Here is a 21863-nt window from a genome sequence, read left to right as displayed (position 1 = left end):
AGCGCCACCAAAATGGGCTTTGACTCTCTACAGATGGGCTTCTCAAGGGCTGGCACCCTCGCTGACTCCAATCAGACCCTTAATTCCCCACTGCTTGCTGACATCAGCAATCCAGGCTGCCTTTGTGGATATGCTGCAGATTTTCAGGGAGTTTTTCTAGCATCGCAGCATACTCCCCAAGAAGGAGCTGCCGGTGCCGTGGCTCCCCTAAAACTTTCCTTACCGGCAAAGAGCAATTTGCTTCACATCATGTGAGAGAGAGAGAGAGAGAGAGAGACAGGGAGGGAGATTATTTTGGGGACTAGAAAATGGCTAACCATGTGTCTACCCTAATTGGACTGAATTTAAATGCCATTGCCTAGACATTTGTGGAGGAAAAGCAGAGAGAAATAGATGTTAGGCAGAAAGGTAGAAATAAGAAATGTAGAGCTCTAAATAGGCAGGTATTTATCCCACCCCTTTGGCCTGTAGAAAAGAGGAGTATTTTCCTCCAAGCTCTGGGTTGGCAGCCCGCCGCAGCCCATTGGCAAAGGCAGCCGTTTTCTCAGCTCTTGAGGGTCTGGAAGGATTTGCTTAGGCCGATAGATTTTTGTGCTGGATGCTCTGATTTCCAGCTTTGTGAGAGGAAGGAAGCATTGATAAGGACTCTTTGATTTCCAGAGTGTGGGCAAAGCAAAGAGGAGGAAAAGCCCTCCCAGAAAGGAGAACGGGGAGACAGGGAAGAGAAGCCGCAAGAGGGCTCGCAGCGCCGAGTGTCCCTGCTGCCAAGCGCGCCAGCCGCCCCGCTCGGCGGGAGGCCCCTTTCCCTGCGGGCAGTGCAAACGGTGCGTAAGTTCCTCCTCTTTCTGCTCAAAGCTGCGCCTTTGGACTAAAACAGGCTGACCCTTTTCAAAGGCACCGCAGGGGAAGCTGGGGGCACTTGCAGCATCGCCCCCGGCAGCCGTGGTCAAGCTTAACACCCACCTCAAACCCAAAGAGCTTAGGTAAAACCCAGCCTTCACAATGAAACCTTGCCGTGCCCCAACAAGACACAGTTCATACAAGTAGGAATAGATCCATCAAAGCTTGGTTTGATGCTGCTGATCAAATTCAAAAGAGGATGCAGCAAAAGGAGGAAGACATTTCAAGGCATTGAAAGTAGAACCATCAGACTCATGGTGCTGATCAATTCACAAATGTGCCACTGCCCGAAAAGACAGAAATTCCTACTCAAACGGAGATCTCGGCACTTGGTTTCATGGTGTGTACTAAAGTGAGCAATGGATGGTTTGTTTCCTATCTTGCAGGGTGTTTGAAACCGTGAAGGAAAGGAACAACCACAGGAGAAGACATCGGCCTCGGAAGGCAGCAGAGCCTCTCGCCAAGAAGAAAAGACCAAATTAGACAACCCTGCAGGTTGTCCAGGGCTAGCAAGAGTTAGGTATCAATAGGACTAGATAGGAATAGGACTGTTTTTTAAGCTTTTAGGGTAGTTTAATCTTCTACTTAGTTAGTTGACATGATAGGAATCTCCTCAATTTAGTCGTTAAGATCCATTAGTATTATTCAAGATTCAATAGTTTTATTAGATTTATCAATAAATTTCAAAGGTTGGGTGTTGTCTATGCTCTGCCTTTTGTCATTTTGCCTTTGTTGAGAGCCAATGGGTCTTTATCATTAAACCAAAGTTTGTTCCATTTTGTCTTTTTGTCTGTATGAAAACACTCCGGCAATGTTTGTTCCATTTGCCTGGTGTTGCAAAGACGGCACTTGCCCTGAGAGAAGAATCTGGGCAGGCGCCACCTCCCCCGGCCCAGCCCCTTGCTCAGCTGGCAGGACTTACTGAGGTGTGTCTCCTTTACTGCCAGTGAAATAAGGCTGGGGCTTCAGCCTTTGATTCCTCAACATCTCAGCTGGGAGTGGAAAGGGAGGCTTTGTTTAATTCACGGAATTGGATCTAGATGAGTGGTCTGGTCTCACCATATTTTCTGGCATAAAAGCAGCGGCTTTAGTCCTTTTTGGAGCCCAGCAACATAACTTTGTTTCATTTTGGGGGACTGATGGAGCTGACCACCTTGGAGGACGTTTCTAAGCCCTCCGATTCTATCCAATTCCTATCCGCATGCGCCACAAAGGCATGGCTAGTTCAGTTTCAGTTTCTCTCGAAAGGACCAGTGTCCCGCTCTGGGCCTCCAGCAATCTCCTTAGCTAAAGCAGAGCGGGTGTGATCATTATCCTCTGACTTCTCACAGCTCGGGCACTTGCGCCAAAGAAGAATCAAAGGCACTCTTTCTTCGAGGCCAGCAAATGGCCCTGCCTAGCAAGGCTTTGGTGGCAGGGGCTGTGGAGGGTGGAGAGGGGGCGAGGGAGGGGGCAATTGCCAGGCTGCTTCTGGGAAGCCGAGGGAAGCTTGCCCTTGTCTGATGGAGGCGGTGCAGGTGGGCTTTGGATGCTACAAAGTATCTGCCTTGCAGTGGGACTTGTTCCAGCTGCCCCCTCAGTTTGCTGGCCAGTGGCTAACGTGCAGGCTGGGAAGGAAGCAAGATTGGGACTGAAGCAAGATTTGCTTTTCCTTAACGACAGGCAGGAAAGCAGCAAAGCTGCCTGGGTTTTGTCATATCTGGGATCTAGGCATTAAAACCAATGTGAAGGCCAGCAGTGTGGAAAGGGAATTCTGTTAGTGTTGCTTTCTTAGAGGAATGGCAGAGTCTTTTGGGGACAAACACCGAGCTTCTCCAAGGGAGCTGGAAGAGGGCTATAGAAATTCTGCATGAATGTTTGCTAGAGAAATGCCCGTGTGCTGTCCCTGTGTGTGTGTGTGTGTCCCCATCAGTTGCCCTGAAAAACATCCTGTTTCTCCAAGTTTCAAGGGAGGAGTGATGAGGTGAGAGACCAGCTCAGAGGCCCAAAGGAGGGAAAACATGCAGTGACATTATTGGGCAGCAAAAGGAGAATTGAGAAAGGGGGCAGGATGAATGGCTCCACTTTGAGAGGAAGCTCTGGAGTTGGCTCTGCGCTGGACAACTTGCAAATTCCAGCTCCTCTCAGAGCTGGAGGAGAGCCAGTGGGAGGAGCCCTTCTGGTTCTCCAGGGCAGGAGATGAGGTCTGGGCCCTTGCACAGAGGCAGGCTCCTGTGCACGTTCAGCTGGAGGCACCTTGCAGAGAAGCACCGGGAAGACCCAGGGCTGTCCCTGCACTGCTTTTGCCCGTCTCATCAGACGACTGAGGAGAAAAGGCCCCATGGGAAGCTTCTCAGAGCAAACTTGCAGCAGAAGAAGTACAAGGGCCAGAGGCGGCCCATGCCTCTTTCTGTCCCATGGCTCCCCTGGGGTTCTAGATGGAATGTTGGGCTGTGCCCATAGCAACTGTCGTTGTCTCCTGCTCCTGCGGCCCTTGCTGGAACGCTGGTGGAGCAGCGCTGGAGCAGCAGCTGCAGGATCAGCTCCTGGGCTGTCCCTGACCAGCCGCCTTCTGCACTCAGCGCCAGACCCGGCCTCTGCACCGACGTCCTGGTCTCCTCGTCTGCCTCCGGGCATCCCCAGAGCACTTGGGAACCGTCCAAGGTAAGAAAATCCCCGTTTGCCCTCAAAGCACTAGCACAGGGGCAGGAGGCTCCAGCTGCCTCTCCCACCAAGCACGACACACAGGCTGCGTGCTCACTTTCCCCAGACGAGCTTCCACGTGAAAGCAGGCTGCAGCTTCTGAAGGAATCATGTTGCCTCCAGGGGAAACACAGACCTTTCCATAGAGGACCTAGAGAGGTGTCCCAGTGCAGTTGCAGATCCTCGTCCACGGATGACCTGATTAAAAGTTCTTGGCACCCATTTCAGTCCTCAAACTATCTTGTGCTGACCCCAAAACAAATTGTTTGTGGCTGAGCACTTCAGGGCTTCAGTGTCAACAAATCCCCTTATGCCCTGACTCTGCTCACACCCGCTCCAAAGCTTCAAACACCAGAATGATGGCACTTCTCCTCTGGCATCCCTGTCGTTCAGGGCATAGAAGCATTTGACTGGGCTTCTCCTCAAACACAGGCTTTCAACTTCAAAAACCATCTGGGATCAGCAATTCTTATATACTGACGTAGTTCCATGGCTTATAGATCCATGCTATTTTAATATCTTTATAGATTCTTTTTCCAGTGCACGTAGGGCTGGTTCTACCTCATGCTCAGGGGCGGCCGTCAAATGCCATCTCCTCAAGAGCACAATCACAGTAGCACAGAATTTCCTGGCTTGGAAGGGATTCTCAAAGATCACTGAGCCCAAGTCCAGGGCCTGCCCAGGGCAGCCTCAACAATCACAGCCTGTGCCCAAGAGCAGTGTCCAAACACTTTTGGAGCTCAGTCAGGCTTGGTGCTGTGCCCCCTTCCCTGGGGAGGCTGTTGCAGTGCCCAAGCAGCCTCTGGCTGAAGAACCTTTTCCTTCTATCCAACCTAAGCCTGCACTGGCACATCTCCCCTGCCATTGTCTGGGCTCTTCTCAGTGGCCCCGGGAGTGAAGAGAGTAGTGCATGGCCTTGTGCTTGCCCTCCTGAGGAAGCTGCTGACTGCTAGAGGGTCCTGCCTAGGACATTCCATGTCAAAAAGGCGGCAAAGAGAAAGGAGCTGGGACACAGGAGCTCGGGCTTTGCAATGATGAGGATGAGAAGGAAGGATTTTTAACTGGAGCATTGCTTTGATCTCTTTCAGGTGGAAAGGAGAGGCACAATGAAAAGGAAAGCAAGAGCCCAGATTCAGCCGTGAGTTTTGGCATAGGGTTAAAGGACAGCAAACTGGAGGAATGGCGAGGAGGAGAACTGCTCTTTCAGAGTCAGGGTGGCATTGGTTCAAGCCTGTGGGTGCACAGGAAGGCTCTCTTGACCACTTGCCTTTCTCACCTCCACCTCCTTCTTCCTTTAGACACATCAATGTTGGCAGCGACTTTCAGGCTGAGCTGCCAGAGCTGCAGAGCAGAGCACCAAGTGAGGATGAAGAGCCTGCAACCCTGGTCTGGAAGCCCTGGGGGGAGGATGACTCTGACATGGAAAAACCTGACAGAGGTAGCTTTGCTTCAAGCTTTTCTTCCACCCCTGAGCTACTTGGGTCTTTAAAAGGCTCCTTTTGCGTAAAAAGGCAGCCTTTTGCAGGCTCTGCTTCTCTCCTTGTCTCGCCCATCTTCCCATGTAGAAGTGTTAGAGGCAAGGAGCAAGAGCAAGCACCTTGCTCTCCAAATTGGTCAGGGCCGTCTGCCACTGGAAGAGCGGAGATTGGCCCCCACTTCTTCTTACAGAAGCTGCTTTGGAGGGAGAGCCAGCACTGCGTGGGCCCTTGGTTCAGCTGGCCCTGGCTTTGCTCTCCTTTTCATACTCTCCAAGCTGCTGTCTTTAGCTCCCGGCCTTTCCTTCTGCCTTGCATGGCAGTCTTTGCCCTTGCTGGCCTCAAGGCTGACTTTCGGTGGGTTTTTTGTTGTGCTTGCAGTAAGAGAACTGTTGGACATGGCCAGCTCCCGTGGCATTCCCGGGGCAGCAGCTAACCTGGAGCGCGCCCTGCACTGCCTGCACCGGGCACGCGGCAGCGTTCCGGTAAGAAGCGGCTGTTTGGGCGCAGAGAAGAGGGCACAGGGAATGCAGAGGGCCCGGGCACTGGGACAGCCTTTCCTGGCTGCTCTTTGAAGAAGGGTCTTAACAGGGAGCAGAGCACTTGCTGCCTGCTGTGTCTCCTCCAGCTGCGTCAGGGCTGAGCCCAAAGGGCTCCAGCAGGGAGAATCTCCCTCCTGGAGGCGGCGGCGGCGGCGGAAGGTCCTGCTGCCTTGTAAATGGCCTGGAGAGCTGGCTTCTCTAAGACATTTGGAGGGGAAATTCCCAGAAGCCTCAGTCAGCTGAGGCCATTCTGGCTGCAGGAGCAGCAAAATCCTTAGGTTGGTGAGCAAAAGGCCACTCTCGGGGACCAGGATCAAAGGGTTGGGCAGCAAAAACCAGGGACTTGGAGCAAATGACAGTGTTTCACCCACATGGGATACAGTCGCTTGAATGTCTGGAGAGGCAAAGTAGCTGCAAGGCAGCACCTGTGATTTTTTGGCTCATTTTTAATGTGGTGGGGCGGCTAAAGCCTCTTCCCTCTTGATCTTGCAGGAGGCTCTGGAGATGCTGCTCTCAGAGGGGCCTGCAACACCTCAAGGCCACCCCATGGCTGATTATCATTACGCAGGTAAGCAAAGCAGAGCTTCTTGCGTCCCTGACAGATGCTGCCGTCCCCTTCATTGTTGTGGCAAGGGTTTCTGCTTAAAGCAATTGTGCTTAACACCAGCACAAGGTCTTGTCTCCTCTGCGGGTGGGGAAGCACCAGCATCTAGTCCTTCAGCTTTACTTCTTTTCCAATCCTTCTCCCCGGGCAATGCCTGCTCTTGTCTTCATGACCTTCTGAGGGAGCAGACACGTACACACACGTGAATGACGGCCTGCCACCATTTTCTTTCGGCAGCCAGTGGGATCTACTTGGTGTGGATCAAGGGATGCGTTTACTACCCGCTGCTTTTTCTTGCCAGGCTCTGATAGATGGACACCTGAGGAGAAGGAGTCCTTCCAAAAGGCTTTCCACACCTACGGCAAGGATTTTCATCTCATCCAGAAGCAGGTAAAGCCACGGGACATTCTTTACCCGAGCAGATCGTCAGGAGGAAAGCTTGGTTATTTCTGGGAACAAGCACTGGGCTTCAGTCTCTCTCTTCTCAAGTACCAAGTATCTTCAAGAAGTAACAAAAGGGGACATCAAAAGCCTGTGTCAAAAGGATGATCCTGCCTCTCCAGCCCTTTTCTCCAAGCTCTTTTGGAAGATGAAGCTTTCTTCTGTCAGACTTGTCGCACAGGTCTGCTGCTGCTTCCACAAGACGGTGTGCTGGCATAACTGGAGGGAAGCGGGGAAAGAAGAACTGTGCTAGATGGATTTGTTGTTGATCTGTGCATTGCGTGTATTACCACCTAGCAGAATACACGGTTTAAGACATTGCATGATGCCTCTCTTTCCCCATGTTGATTTCATTTTACACCCTACTCCATTTACTTCATGCTTTTCCTTCCTAGTTCACTCCATATTCTACTTTTTCCCCAGTGCACCCGACACCATTTTCGACTCCTTCTTTTTCTCTTCACAACAGATCCAGACTAAGACCGTGGCACAGTGTGTGGAGTACTACTACTCCTGGAAAAAGGAGCATAAACTTGCCAGCACTCTGGCTCAGGTGAGGGGCAAGAAAATCGAGACGTGCCAGGAAGGTCGAGAAACTGGCAGAAGGGGAGAAAAGCTGCTGGCGAGCCATGCCAGACGCCCCTTTGCCAGGATCACATCGTCCCATGCGCTGGGAAAGGCACAGCAGATGCTGCCCGGGGCTTCCTTGTGCTGCTGCCCTGAAGTATGCAATTCTGGAGCCTAACTTTGACCCAAGGAAGCAGCAGCGCCACCAAAATGGGCTTTGACTCTCTACAGATGGGCTTCTCAAGGGCTGGCACCCTCGCTGACTCCAATCAGACCCTTAATTCCCCACTGCTTGCTGACATCAGCAATCCAGGCTGCCTTTGTGGATATGCTGCAGATTTTCAGGGAGTTTTTCTAGCATCGCAGCATACTCCCCAAGAAGGAGCTGCCGGTGCCGTGGCTCCCCTAAAACTTTCCTTACCGGCAAAGAGCAATTTGCTTCACATCATGTGAGAGAGAGAGAGAGAGAGAGAGACAGGGAGGGAGATTATTTTGGGGACTAGAAAATGGCTAACCATGTGTCTACCCTAATTGGACTGAATTTAAATGCCATTGCCTAGACATTTGTGGAGGAAAAGCAGAGAGAAATAGATGTTAGGCAGAAAGGTAGAAATAAGAAATGTAGAGCTCTAAATAGGCAGGTATTTATCCCACCCCTTTGGCCTGTAGAAAAGAGGAGTATTTTCCTCCAAGCTCTGGGTTGGCAGCCCGCCGCAGCCCATTGGCAAAGGCAGCCGTTTTCTCAGCTCTTGAGGGTCTGGAAGGATTTGCTTAGGCCGATAGATTTTTGTGCTGGATGCTCTGATTTCCAGCTTTGTGAGAGGAAGGAAGCATTGATAAGGACTCTTTGATTTCCAGAGTGTGGGCAAAGCAAAGAGGAGGAAAAGCCCTCCCAGAAAGGAGAACGGGGAGACAGGGAAGAGAAGCCGCAAGAGGGCTCGCAGCGCCGAGTGTCCCTGCTGCCAAGCGCGCCAGCCGCCCCGCTCGGCGGGAGGCCCCTTTCCCTGCGGGCAGTGCAAACGGTGCGTAAGTTCCTCCTCTTTCTGCTCAAAGCTGCGCCTTTGGACTAAAACAGGCTGACCCTTTTCAAAGGCACCGCAGGGGAAGCTGGGGGCACTTGCAGCATCGCCCCCGGCAGCCGTGGTCAAGCTTAACACCCACCTCAAACCCAAAGAGCTTAGGTAAAACCCAGCCTTCACAATGAAACCTTGCCGTGCCCCAACAAGACACAGTTCATACAAGTAGGAATAGATCCATCAAAGCTTGGTTTGATGCTGCTGATCAAATTCAAAAGAGGATGCAGCAAAAGGAGGAAGACATTTCAAGGCATTGAAAGTAGAACCATCAGACTCATGGTGCTGATCAATTCACAAATGTGCCACTGCCCGAAAAGACAGAAATTCCTACTCAAACGGAGATCTCGGCACTTGGTTTCATGGTGTGTACTAAAGTGAGCAATGGATGGTTTGTTTCCTATCTTGCAGGGTGTTTGAAACCGTGAAGGAAAGGAACAACCACAGGAGAAGACATCGGCCTCGGAAGGCAGCAGAGCCTCTCGCCAAGAAGAAAAGACCAAATTAGACAACCCTGCAGGTTGTCCAGGGCTAGCAAGAGTTAGGTATCAATAGGACTAGATAGGAATAGGACTGTTTTTTAAGCTTTTAGGGTAGTTTAATCTTCTACTTAGTTAGTTGACATGATAGGAATCTCCTCAATTTAGTCGTTAAGATCCATTAGTATTATTCAAGATTCAATAGTTTTATTAGATTTATCAATAAATTTCAAAGGTTGGGTGTTGTCTATGCTCTGCCTTTTGTCATTTTGCCTTTGTTGAGAGCCAATGGGTCTTTATCATTAAACCAAAGTTTGTTCCATTTTGTCTTTTTGTCTGTATGAAAACACTCCGGCAATGTTTGTTCCATTTGCCTGGTGTTGCAAAGACGGCACTTGCCCTGAGAGAAGAATCTGGGCAGGCGCCACCTCCCCCGGGCCCAGCCCCTTGCTCAGCTGGCAGGACTTACTGAGGTGTGTCTCCTTTACTGCCAGTGAAATAAGGCTGGGGCTTCAGCCTTTGATTCCTCAACATCTCAGCTGGGAGTGGAAAGGGAGGCTTTGTTTAATTCACGGAATTGGATCTAGATGAGTGGTCTGGTCTCACCATATTTTCTGGCATAAAAGCAGCGGCTTTAGTCCTTTTTGGAGCCCAGCAACATAACTTTGTTTCATTTTGGGGGACTGATGGAGCTGACCACCTTGGAGGACGTTTCTAAGCCCTCCGATTCTATCCAATTCCTATCCGCATGCGCCACAAAGGCATGGCTAGTTCAGTTTCAGTTTCTCTCGAAAGGACCAGTGTCCCGCTCTGGGCCTCCAGCAATCTCCTTAGCTAAAGCAGAGCGGGTGTGATCATTATCCTCTGACTTCTCACAGCTCGGGCACTTGCGCCAAAGAAGAATCAAAGGCACTCTTTCTTCGAGGCCAGCAAATGGCCCTGCCTAGCAAGGCTTTGGTGGCAGGGGCTGTGGAGGGTGGAGAGGGGGCGAGGGAGGGGGCAATTGCCAGGCTGCTTCTGGGAAGCCGAGGGAAGCTTGCCCTTGTCTGATGGAGGCGGTGCAGGTGGGCTTTGGATGCTACAAAGTATCTGCCTTGCAGTGGGACTTGTTCCAGCTGCCCCCTCAGTTTGCTGGCCAGTGGCTAACGTGCAGGCTGGGAAGGAAGCAAGATTGGGACTGAAGCAAGATTTGCTTTTCCTTAACGACAGGCAGGAAAGCAGCAAAGCTGCCTGGGTTTTGTCATATCTGGGATCTAGGCATTAAAACCAATGTGAAGGCCAGCAGTGTGGAAAGGGAATTCTGTTAGTGTTGCTTTCTTAGAGGAATGGCAGAGTCTTTTGGGGACAAACACCGAGCTTCTCCAAGGGAGCTGGAAGAGGGCTATAGAAATTCTGCATGAATGTTTGCTAGAGAAATGCCCGTGTGCTGTCCCTGTGTGTGTGTGTGTGTCCCCATCAGTTGCCCTGAAAAACATCCTGTTTCTCCAAGTTTCAAGGGAGGAGTGATGAGGTGAGAGACCAGCTCAGAGGCCCAAAGGAGGGAAAACATGCAGTGACATTATTGGGCAGCAAAAGGAGAATTGAGAAAGGGGGCAGGATGAATGGCTCCACTTTGAGAGGAAGCTCTGGAGTTGGCTCTGCGCTGGACAACTTGCAAATTCCAGCTCCTCTCAGAGCTGGAGGAGAGCCAGTGGGAGGAGCCCTTCTGGTTCTCCAGGGCAGGAGATGAGGTCTGGGCCCTTGCACAGAGGCAGGCTCCTGTGCACGTTCAGCTGGAGGCACCTTGCAGAGAAGCACCGGGAAGACCCAGGGCTGTCCCTGCACTGCTTTTGCCCGTCTCATCAGACGACTGAGGAGAAAAGGCCCCATGGGAAGCTTCTCAGAGCAAACTTGCAGCAGAAGAAGTACAAGGGCCAGAGGCGGCCCATGCCTCTTTCTGTCCCATGGCTCCCCTGGGGTTCTAGATGGAATGTTGGGCTGTGCCCATAGCAACTGTCGTTGTCTCCTGCTCCTGCGGCCCTTGCTGGAACGCTGGTGGAGCAGCGCTGGAGCAGCAGCTGCAGGATCAGCTCCTGGGCTGTCCCTGACCAGCCGCCTTCTGCACTCAGCGCCAGACCCGGCCTCTGCACCGACGTCCTGGTCTCCTCGTCTGCCTCCGGGCATCCCCACAGCACTTGGGATCCAAGTGTCCAGAATCACTGGCAGGTCCACTGCCAGGGGCACAAAGTTCTGATCCAGAGTAGGAGTAAGAAGGATAGCCAGCTCGGCTGGGGTCAGAAGAGCTCCCTGGGGCTAGTCACTTGCTTGGTGCCAGCCTTCTGCTGAAGCAGAGGCAGCCTAGGCAGAGCCAAGCCAGGCCCAGTAGGCAGCCTCATAGCAGCAGCCAAGCCAACTCCCGCTCTCATAGGCAGCAGGCAGCGCTGCCGCACTGCCTCAACACAGCTTCTGCAGAGGGGCCTAAGTGCCTTTGAGACCGAGGGGCAACTTCTGGCGCAGCCTACACCCAGACACGCACACAACACACTGCTCTGGCAGACAAGAAATGCACGGGACGTACTCAGTGTCTTCAGGCCCTGCTCCTCCCTCATCTCGAGCTGCTGGGCTGCGCTGCTGCAGGAAGTGCCAGCAGCGGGGGGCGAGCTGGCTGCTGCAGGCCATGCTGGTCCAGCGGCACCAGGTTGAATTGCAGAGCCCGTCTTGAGCTGGGACAAGAAAGGATTGCCCGTCAGAAGGGTGGCTGGCACAGATGCCCTGTGGAACGCACGGCAAAAGCAAGGCCTTGGGAAGGTGCTGTCAGCCACCGCCGGGCCTCTCCAGCTAGGGCGTTTCCCATGTCCCCTTCTCAAAGGCAACTTTGGGAAAAGCCCAAAGGCTACTTGGATCCAGCCCCTCAGGGACACTTCCATGCTCCACGATTGCAGCTTTTCTGCTAGACACTGGCAACAAGGTATCACTGAGGCTGCCAAGATCCAGAAAGAGATCAGAGCATGGCCCCAGAGCCTTGTTGCTTTCCTCCTCCTGTCTTTTCCTGGGCAATGAAATCACCCTGCAGCTTGCATGCAACGGTCCACTCAGAAGCCCGCAGCGTGTCCCTTCTCTGATCTGTTTCACGGATTTCCCCTCTCTATGACAGCCTTTAGGGAGCGGCCCTTTGGAGCCACCTTCCAGCCCCGCCCAGACCCACCCGCCTTTCACAACGCAGGGCTGACGAGGATTCTCCTCTCCAAACTCTGCTTTGACCGGCTGGAAGTGAAGCACAGCCTGAAGCTAATTAGTCCATTAGGAGAGGGCAGGTCCCTTCCAGGGCCCAGTGTGATCCCCTGCAAGGCTGTCAGCTGCGTCTCTGGGCCGCTCCGTCTGCTTACCGACCACGGGCAGCCTGCACTGACAGTGGGCACAAGGGGCTGACTCCTACGCTGGGAATCATGGAATGCTGCCTCTTGTCTGATCCCAAGAGACATTCTCGGGCCCTCTCAGCATCCCAGCTTAAATGTCAAACTTCAGAACCCACTGGCCAGCACTTCTTAGGCCCTCCTCAAGCAGCACTACGTCATGGCAGGCACACCGCCCCCAGCATCTTCAGCCACGAGCAACAAGGGCTGCTCCAAAACGGGAAGCCTGGCCCTGCACCAAAGGCAGTGCCAAGCTCAGCTGCCACTTACCGGCTCTGCGTGTTCAGGCTGTGGAGGGACAGCAGCTGGAGGCTTGATGTTCCTTTGCTCCTCTTCAGCCTCTTCCTCAATGACAGAGGCAGCTGGAGGAGCTGCTGAGCCAGCTGTTGAGCCCTGCAGACAGACAGAAGTGAGAGAGATGGGCAAAAGCCAATCCCTTAGGAGCTGCTTTCTATTGAGCTGGGAAAGGACCCAGAAGTAGGGGAAATCATAGACTTTGATACACGTGGGACTCTGAGTCGCGAAAACTCGAGGAAGATGGCTGCATGAGGTGCTACTCCATCTTGCTGTGCATTTGAGCTTCCCTGCTGGCTACAAGCAGAAAGACGCCTTGGAGCCGTCCCGTTTGCCTTTCGTCTCTTGAAAGGCTCTTCACTGGAAAATCAGCAAACAGCCAGGGCTCCCTTTGCTACTGCTGATGCCACCGGGCAGTTGGCCTTTCTTTCAGCCTCCCACGCTGGCACTCCACACTCAACTGCAACAGGCCAAGCTGGCAGAATTGCTGCACAATTCTCACACGCCAGCAACCTCTCAGCTTCCTTTGCCACTCACCAAAGGACTGGCTTGTCTCCACCCACGTGTCAGGTGACCTGCAGCGAGCAAGGCAAAAGTTACCAGAGGCCCTTAGAAAAGTGCCCGTGCTGGCGACTTTCACAGCACGAGGCAGTCCCAACACAGAGCCACTTTGCCAACGTGCCTCCAGGAGCAACAGCTCTTTCCCACAGCAAGCAAGAGAACCACAAGGGCGCTATAGTAGGCTCTGTCTACATTTGGGCCTCTTTTGCCAAGAGAGAAATAGAAACACGGTGGTGGAAATGCCCGTTGCTCTTCAAAAGTTGGAGCTCCTGTTGTGCCCAACAGCTCAAGCAGCATTTTCCTCTTCTCTTTCCTGCATTTTAGATCTCTATTCTTTTAAATGGCATGCCCTAATTCCCATTCGTTGGCTGAAGATGATAGCCCAGCAAAGCTTCCATAAAGGGCCCCTGGGCTGCGGCAGCTCCCTGCTGAAGCAGCCCAGGAACAGCTGCTGGGCTCAGCAGCAAACCCTCCATGCATTGGAGTTTGTGCTGCATCGCCAAGGGAATCGCAGTCTTGGCACAGCATCAAAGGGTCAAGTCACGCAGCCAAGGCCTCTAAGGGGCAATGTTGGAGCAAAAGGCGCTTTCCTTCACTCCTGGAGAGAACCACTGAGTTGGTAGAAGTACTTCTACAAATCTCTCCTCAGAGTCTGCAATTTGCAGTTCGTCTTGCTTGAAGCAGCAAGCTGAGGAAATGACGGACTCCGCTGCCACGCACTCTCCCGGGGAGGGAAGGCAACCGCTGCAGGTTGCACTGCAAATACTCTGCACCTGCCACCCAGTACAGATGCCCCCTTTTTAGCTGATGCTGCTGGCAGGACATTGACCAAAGCGGTGGCATCTTCATGGCCATTTTGTTCCCAAATAAACTGGGTCACTAGTGCGGCATCAAGAGCAGAGTGAAGCAAAAGCTGGGCGATGCCAGCCCCAGGAGAAACCTTTACTTACGAGTCAGCTGGGTCAGGTAGTAGCCGGAATAGACAACAGAAAAGACAGTGCAAACCATGGCACAGACTTGCCTGATCATTTTGGCAGTGCTGCGTGGGTTTGCACGCTGAATGCCACCCAAGGGAAAGCCAAGACTCCTCTCGGGGTGCAGGCCATCCGCTGAGAACTCCTTGCGCACGAGGATCCTCCTGCAGGGAGCGAGCGGAAGAGCTGCTCTGGATGACCAGGCCTTGCGCGCACTGGGACAACGCTGGGCTGACAGCACTGTTGCACCGCTCCCTTGACCTCACAATAGCAGCTGCTCTGTGGCTTTCTTGTGCCCAGCAAGGCAACCTTCTGTACAGCTAATGCGAAAGAAAAGCCTGGGAAGTTCTCCTCATTCATAAAGCAGCAGAAAATGTCCTCCCAGCCCATAAGGCAGTGCTCAAGGCATCCCAGGGGAACTCAGAAAATGCGCCAACCCAAGTGGCATCCAAGGAAAACCCAAGCAAACCAGACTTTTGGTCTCAAAAGCTTTGACTGAAAGCAAGTCTGCTTCTTCTAGGTGGCATCCTAGCTGGTTCTGAAAAGCCTAACTTCTTCAATGAGATTTAGGGGGCAAAAGAAGCAAAGAGAATAAATTTCCAGGACTCTTGTAGGCTGCAGTTCCTTCTTTAGAATGCGGGTGCATGCTTACCTTTGCTCTGACTCCATTTGCAGGCTGACCTCGTTTTGTGGCAGGGAGATGCAAAGCTCCTCTGGTCCTGCTTGCTGTTTCTCTGGCAACTGAATGTCTCCGAACATCCGGAAGATCCGTGCACTGATTCTTGGGCTGCCACACTTGTGTTGTGTTGGAGCTCTGGCAGCAGCCTGTGGCCCACTGCTCTGCAATGGCCTGCAGATGACAAACGCCAAGTAGACCCCTTTGGAACAGTCCAAAGCTGCAGTGGAATATTGGGGTGCATGAGACAGAGAGTACTTTGGACCTTATTAGCATAGGAGAATTGATAGATAAAATGCCTTGGCAAAAGCAAACGGAACTTTGAAAATTAGATCTAGATAGCAAGAAGATTTAATTAGACAGGTTTACCAGAAAAAGAAAATCCTATTAAACAACGTAAGCACGAGGTGTTGTTACATGAATAAGTTTGTGTATGTGATTTCAACCTAATCATTGTAGTATACATTACTAGTCTCCCTAAAATAGTATATAAGTGCTCATATCCCACAAGAAAATCGGATTCTGATCACCGAGTCAGTCTCCCTGTCTATCTCCATCGCCGACAATTGGTGCCCTGTGTGAGGAAATGAATCTGCCTGACAGGCGGGGAGTCGGCGAGCCCCTGGAACTGATGGTGACGGTTAGAGAACCGCGTTTGGGCCTGCAATCCCTGTCTGCTGCGCTTTGACAGGTGAGCCAGGGGAACTAAAGGAATGGGAAAGGAAATGTTCAAAGAGAGAGACGTCTATGAAACCGTGCTTGCCCTTCTGGACAGGCGTGGCTCCCCCATCCCAAAGCACGACCTTAAGTCATTTTATGATGGGTGTCACACATGGTCCCCGACGCTACCCCTTCTTCTGTATTTAGTCTCCGCTTCCGGGACAAGGTCGGAGTAAAGCTCTATGACCTCGCGACACTGCCTGGCCACGAGCCAGAGCTCCGAATGCTTCCTGCTTGGAAGGCAGTCATGGGCGCAATTAAAAAAGTGGGAGGCTGCGGGGAAGACTGTGAGGCTACAGCCTGTGAGGCTACCCTGAGACGGCCCCAGCCGGATTGAAACCTGCCCAGGTCCCACTCTCCATCTCCCGTCTGCATGCCCTCCCCAGCGAGTGCCAGGGATAGAGCCCGGTCGCCACCCCCAGTCCCACCGCCACACTGCCAGCCATCCCAGAGCCGCCGCACACTTATGGCTTATGCAGCAGACACTGACTCTAGCAGTGAAGGGGAGCTGGACTCTTTCAACCCTGGCCCTGAAAAAGATGCGAGCTTACTCCCTTTGGATACGTGTAACAATTGGTTACAGATAAAAAGGAAAGCCCTTAAGGACAGAGACCTTGACACTACTGCAGAAATCTTTGTGGCCCTTGTGCAATTCGGCCTGAAGGGGGAAAATCCACAATGGGAGCCCCTAGATCACTCGGAAGTTAAGGAACTGCGCCATACGTACCGCTGCGCAGGAATATGGACTGGGGTCCCCCTACTTTAGTAATTTATTAAGAGCAAGCTTTACTACTCACCTCATGACTCCTCACGATGGTAAGTTTTTTGGCAAATCTGTTGCTCACACCAACACAATATGCTATATTTATGCCACAATGGAAAAAAGGGCTGGAAAATTTAATTGCAATGTATGCATGGCATGCAAACCAAGCCCTGGCTGCCTTAACTATTGACCACCTTGTGGGGGAGGGGGCGCATACCAAGCCTAATGGCCAAGGCACCTTACTGAGAGAAGCCCTACAGGATATTAGGGCAGCTCACCTGGCATTCCTAAAGGTTCCTGATGCCAAAACTACGCAACAGTCCTTCATGAATATCAAACAAGGTCCGCAAGAGCCTTACTTGCAGTTTGTGGACAAATTGACACAAACATTGGAGAGACAAATCAATAGCGAGCAAGCCAGGGAGATTATACTCCTCAAACTGGCCGTCGAGAACACCAACCTGGACTGTAAGCAGCTTTTAAAATCTTTACCCCCTGAACCTGAACCCACTTTACTCCAAATGATACAAGCGTGCCACCGCTTGGGGACATTAAAACACACCACAGCAGTCACATATCAAGCCGTGGGGCAAGGCATAGCGAACGCTTTTGCCACCGTGAAACTAACCCCTGGGAAACAGGTGGCTTGTTTTGACTGCGAGAGATATGGGCAAATCTGGAGAAACTGCCAAAAACGCAAAAACCTAAAGCTCCGGGTGTATGCCCTTGCTGCTGGAAAGGCCCTCACTTTGCTAATATATGTCGCTCCAAGTTCCACCACAATGGCCAGCCTTTGCAGGGAAACTTCTCTCGCAGCACGGGACGGCGATGCACGAGGATGCAAATTCCGCAGCCGACGCAGCAGCTGGGAGCAACCATGAACTTCCAATCGGCCCTGCCCTCGCCCGCCGAGCAATTGTCGCTGACTTACAACCAGCCACCCCAGGCAGCGCAGGAATGGACCTGGCAACCTCCGACACAGTAACATTGCTTGATTCATCTGTCCATTTGCTTCCCACAGGAGTTTTCGGACCGCCAGGACAGAATATGCATGCTTTGATTATAGGCAGATCTTCCACCTGGATAACAGGGTTGTTTGTTCTCCCTGGAGCTATAGACTCTGATTCCCTTGGGGAAATAAAGATCATGGCTTGGACCCCCCATCCGCCCTGTGTAGTCCCGGCCGGGAGCAATATAGCTCAACTTATAGCCTTTCCTGCAGCACCCCTGCCTGCACCCCTGATAGATGAATAAAGGGAGGGGGGGTTCAGTTCCACAGGGGTGCCACAGATTTTATGGACACAAAATATTACCTCTGAGCGTCCAACATGCCAATGCAATGGGACTCTGAAAGGCAGAGACACTCCTAACAGGACTCATTGATACAGGAGCCGGTGTGACTGTTATCTGAAGCAGCCAATAGCCCAATGAGCGGCGATTAACGACTCGGGGACTCTCCGGCGTGGATGGAAGGAGCGAAAGCCTGGAAAACCAACACTTGGTGCAAATAACAGGGCCTGATTGCCACAGTTAAACTTTTTGTGATGTCTGTGTCCCTGGTTTTGTGGGGGAAATATTTTTTAACAGAGTGGAGAATTTTGATGCATTTAAATTTTGTACACGAGTCATTTGGGACACTCGACACCCCCACAATGGTCCCCAGCTGAAGTGCCCCAGGCACTTTCAAGTATTGGAAGGAGCAGCCCAGCTATCAAAAGCCACAGTTCGTACAGATCTAAAGCCCTGAAGGACACCTAGCCCTGGTCAGTTTTCCAGTTACTTGCCTTTTTTTTAACAATGTATTTGTTAATCATTTTTTGGTACAGTGTTTAGTACTGTATTGAAATAAACACAGGCAGGGGACCTTCCTCCTCCTTGATGCCTTTATTAAAACTGATCAGCTCTGGTGGGGAGAACCTCTGGGTGGGTCCATGCTCATAACACTAGTGTTCCCAGGAGCGACTCACAAAAGGAGGAAGAGTGCAACTTCGTCCACTGATCCGCAGACTAGAGCTAGAAGTTCCATCCTCAAGACAACATAAGGAAATCTGCTGCTTTTTACTTCAACATTTGAGGTCTTGTGTGTAGCTGACATCTTTGAGATTAGGGTGATGGGTAAAAAGGCCTTGGTGGACACTGGATTCTATCCTCACGTCTAGTCATCACTTTGATTCATCAATTTTGTGTTGGCTCGTTGTTTTAGGGGTTTTTGGCTTTGTTTCGTGAGGGGTCCATCCCGTTGCATGCAGGAAATGAGGTCATTTGCATGCCGACTCGATGTCCCTTCCCCTCCAGCGTCTGGGTGCCCTCTTCCAGGGAGCAGCAGGGCGACGCTCGGCTAAGGGAGCCGTCCAGCAGCTGCTCCCGCGGGACACGGCGACCCGGGCCGGTACCCCCGGCACGACCGCGACCCGCGCCGAGGCGGGAGCGCCCCCCCGCTCCCCGGGGTCACCCCCGGCACGGGCGGGCCCACGCCGAAAGGTGGGGCCCCCGCCGGGGCAGCGGCGGGCTGGCTCGAGGCACTATTAAAAAGGAAACTGTTAACAGGAGATTACAACATGCAATTATTAACAAGAAATAGCTACAACTCACACTTGGCAGCAATTGCTTTAACTTGAGAACTCTGCAACCTTTAAAAAAATGGGCAGCTTTTTCTGCTCAGAACAATAGAACTAAATCTCTTTTAGTTTAGCCTTCAATGTTTATCTGCCATTACTCTTACGAAGCCAAACTTACATCAATCCTACAAGCAGTCTTTAAAAGCTGCTGCAGGGGGTGCAGCCCCACCTGCCTGGCACCAGCCAGTGTTGAGATTTACCTTCTAACTTGTGATCTGTGATTTTTAACAGGGTTGTTACTAGAACAATTCTAGTGTTGGTATAGAGGTGGTGTCTTTTTACCTATTAATAACATAGCAAAACTGCATGGTTCACTGAGAGTAATTAGATAAGTCATAAATTCAAGATTCTTTAGCTCACATTCAAGACAAATCTTGAACTTTATCTGTAGTAATTTTTTGAGATTTAATTCCACTGTCGGCTTTTTTAGGTGCTTGCTTTTTACTCCATAGTTCTAACAAGGTAATTTTATTGTAAAGATTTCAGTACAGTTGTTTACTTGCATGTTGTTTACTTTGATGTTTAACCGTTATATGACAAATTTTCAGTAACATTTTTGTAATAATAGAGTTTAAATAAGTTAATTCTTGTTAAGATTGAGTTTTGTTTAGTCTCAGCAATGTTAACTTTAAGTTCTTTTAGAGATACTTTATTAAGGTTAAGTTTTAGTGAAGTTGATTTTAAGTTTTGTTGAAGTATACCTGTTTGAGTTATAAGACATAATTCCTTTGCTATAACAAGTGAAGGACATAAAGTCTGAATGAATTTTTGTCAAAATTTACTCCTTTAAATTACAAGATAAGATATTTTGCTCTAGAAATAAGAACAGTTTTTGCTATTTTATTTTTTATAAGTAATACTGAAGAATGAGAAATAATTCCATATTAGGACTGTAATTAGTTATGAGTTATTTATTGCCTTCTTTTACTTTTTTGCTTTAATGTCATATATGTCTAGGGAAATAGAACCTCAATTTCTTAAGACCATTTTTACTGATATATTAGGTAACCCTGATTATGGTGTTGATTTTGTGATGTGAATTTGCTGTCTTTTTATAACCAACATTCCTTTTTTCATTTGCTATTTGTCTATGGTACCATTAACTAACTATTTAACTAACGATAAATGAGAAAACCAGCTACTTTTCAAACCTTCACTTATTGTTCTAGAACTATTTATAAGACATCTATTATTTTTCTAACTACTAAGAGGTTTCTAAAATATATTAAAAAGACTCTTCCGGTTAAAAGCCGTGACCCTAGCCAAGTCCTAGCTTTAACTAGTAGAGAAAATTTTCTGCACGAAAATTATATTCAAGTCATTTTGGCTTACCAAATTTAGACCTAGAACAGCTAAACCTCCGTTTAAGATGAACTTAGAAATCTTACCCGAGAATGATTTTTCAAGCCCTCACTTTAAAAAAATAAAGCTTGCCGATTACTACAGACTCTAAGTAATGGTACAATATTCAAGAAATTGATCATGTATTGTTTTAAAACACCATTCTATTTCTCATGTGCTATAATTGTATCTATTATCTGATTAATTTTTACTTAGTAAAAGTTTATCGTTATGTTACATACTGTTTTGCTTTGATGTTACCTTCTTATGTTCATCATGAGAAACACACATGTTATTAAAAAGCAAAAAAAACCAGGGGGGAATATAGCTCCTCCAGAACTTTACACTATTTTTTTTTTTTTGAAAGCAGATCAAATCACATCAAATTGGATCCCTTAACCTCATGAACCACCATTGGTGGAACCCCAAGGATTAGAATTCCTGGGTTCTGTGAAATTGGATTTTTGTGTTCATTTTAAATACATGGGAAGGAATCAGTCTAAAAATGCTTCTCCCTATCACCCTATCTATAAGAATTAAACTTTCAGTACAATTACACTTCTGGCAGACTTTCTAAATCCAGTAATGCAGCTGCCAGCAGGAATGTTTTTAGTTTATAAAGATCAAGCCTGAGATTTTAGTGGCTGGAGTTTTTAACTAAAAGATTCTTTTTAGGATGGGTATGTATGTGGTAATTTTGATAATAATTATATTAATCATGATACCTTGCTTGCTTCAATGTGTGCAGAGATTAATTAATAAGACCATTAAAGGAGTGGTTTTGGTTGACACAGAAGGGGGAGATATGATATTGGGGTGCACAAGACAGAGAGTACTTTGGACCTTATTAGGATAAGAGAATTGATAGATAAAATGCCTTGGCAAAAGCAAACGGAACTTTGAAAATTAGATCTAGATAGCAAGAAGATTTAATTAGACAGGTTTACCAGAAAAAGAAAATCCTATTAAACAATGCAAGCAAGAGATGCTGTTATATGCATAAGTTCGTGTAAGTGACTTCAACCTAATCATTGTAGTACACAGTACTAGTCTCCCTAAAATAGTATATAAATGCTTGTATCCCACAAGAAAATCGGATTCTGATCACCGAGTCAGTCTTCCTGTCTCTCTCCATCGATGACAAGCAGCCATCTCAAAAGGCAAACAAATGAGGCTCTCCTGCACTTAAGCTGTGCCACGCAGCTACACAGCCCTGGGCAGACATCGCGGAGCACAGGGACAACAGAAGGCACAGTGAGAGGGACAAAGCCACTCAAGCACACAGACTTTCCATCATTGCTGAGCCCCAGACAACCTCAAGTGCAGCATCACCCACCAGTCCTGTACTGTTGACAAAGAGCAGGTACAGCGGGTGCTGGCCAGGGTCCTGCCAGGCACTTTCTCTCTGCTCTCCTGCACTGCCAGCAGACGTGCCTGCCTTCTTCGGTGCACTCTCAGAGCCTCATACCTATTAGCCACGGCCACCTGGGAGGCGGGAGCAGTCACAGGGGAGACGTGCCGGCTACACCGAGCAGGAACCAAAGCATCCATGGGCACAGCTGAAAGCCTGGATCTGCACAGGATGTTCTGGCTGTGTCATGATCCGCTCACGCGAGCAGGGAGCTGTGATGGTTCGTTTTCCTGATCTCAGAGTGCAAAACACAACACAGTGGGGATTTCAGTATTAATCCAAACAAATGCACCTTTATTGAATGACACAGCAAATGCCATAGAGGGATTAAGGGAGAGAAAAAGACAAAA

The 21863-nt window shown here is 50.0% G+C and overlaps 1 protein-coding gene across 1 annotated transcript in view; it reads right to left on the bottom strand.

Annotated features, from left to right (window-relative positions):
* Positions 1 to 14039, bottom strand: part of LOC129047127 (serine/threonine-protein kinase PAK 3-like) — a gene marked incomplete at its 3' end in the record, with an annotated part of 68840 nt that extends 54801 nt beyond the window's left edge. Inside the window, exons 1-4 of the mRNA XM_054518441.1 lie at positions 13961 to 14039; positions 12987 to 13024; positions 12426 to 12548; positions 11321 to 11465 (exon numbers count right to left, since the gene is read on the bottom strand). Of these exons, the coding sequence (XP_054374416.1) occupies positions 11321 to 11465; positions 12426 to 12548; positions 12987 to 13024; positions 13961 to 14039 (385 nt within the window). The remainder of the gene's footprint in view (positions 1 to 11320; positions 11466 to 12425; positions 12549 to 12986; positions 13025 to 13960) is intronic.
* Between the last annotated feature and the right edge of the window lie 7824 nt (positions 14040 to 21863).

The sequence above is a fragment of the Molothrus ater genome, unplaced genomic scaffold (genome assembly GCF_012460135.2).
Source record: "Molothrus ater isolate BHLD 08-10-18 breed brown headed cowbird unplaced genomic scaffold, BPBGC_Mater_1.1 matUn_MA565, whole genome shotgun sequence".
Taxonomy (NCBI): domain Eukaryota; kingdom Metazoa; phylum Chordata; class Aves; order Passeriformes; family Icteridae; genus Molothrus; species Molothrus ater.
Note: the sequence above shows the minus strand (reverse complement) of the source record. Positions and strands in the feature narration are given on the sequence as shown.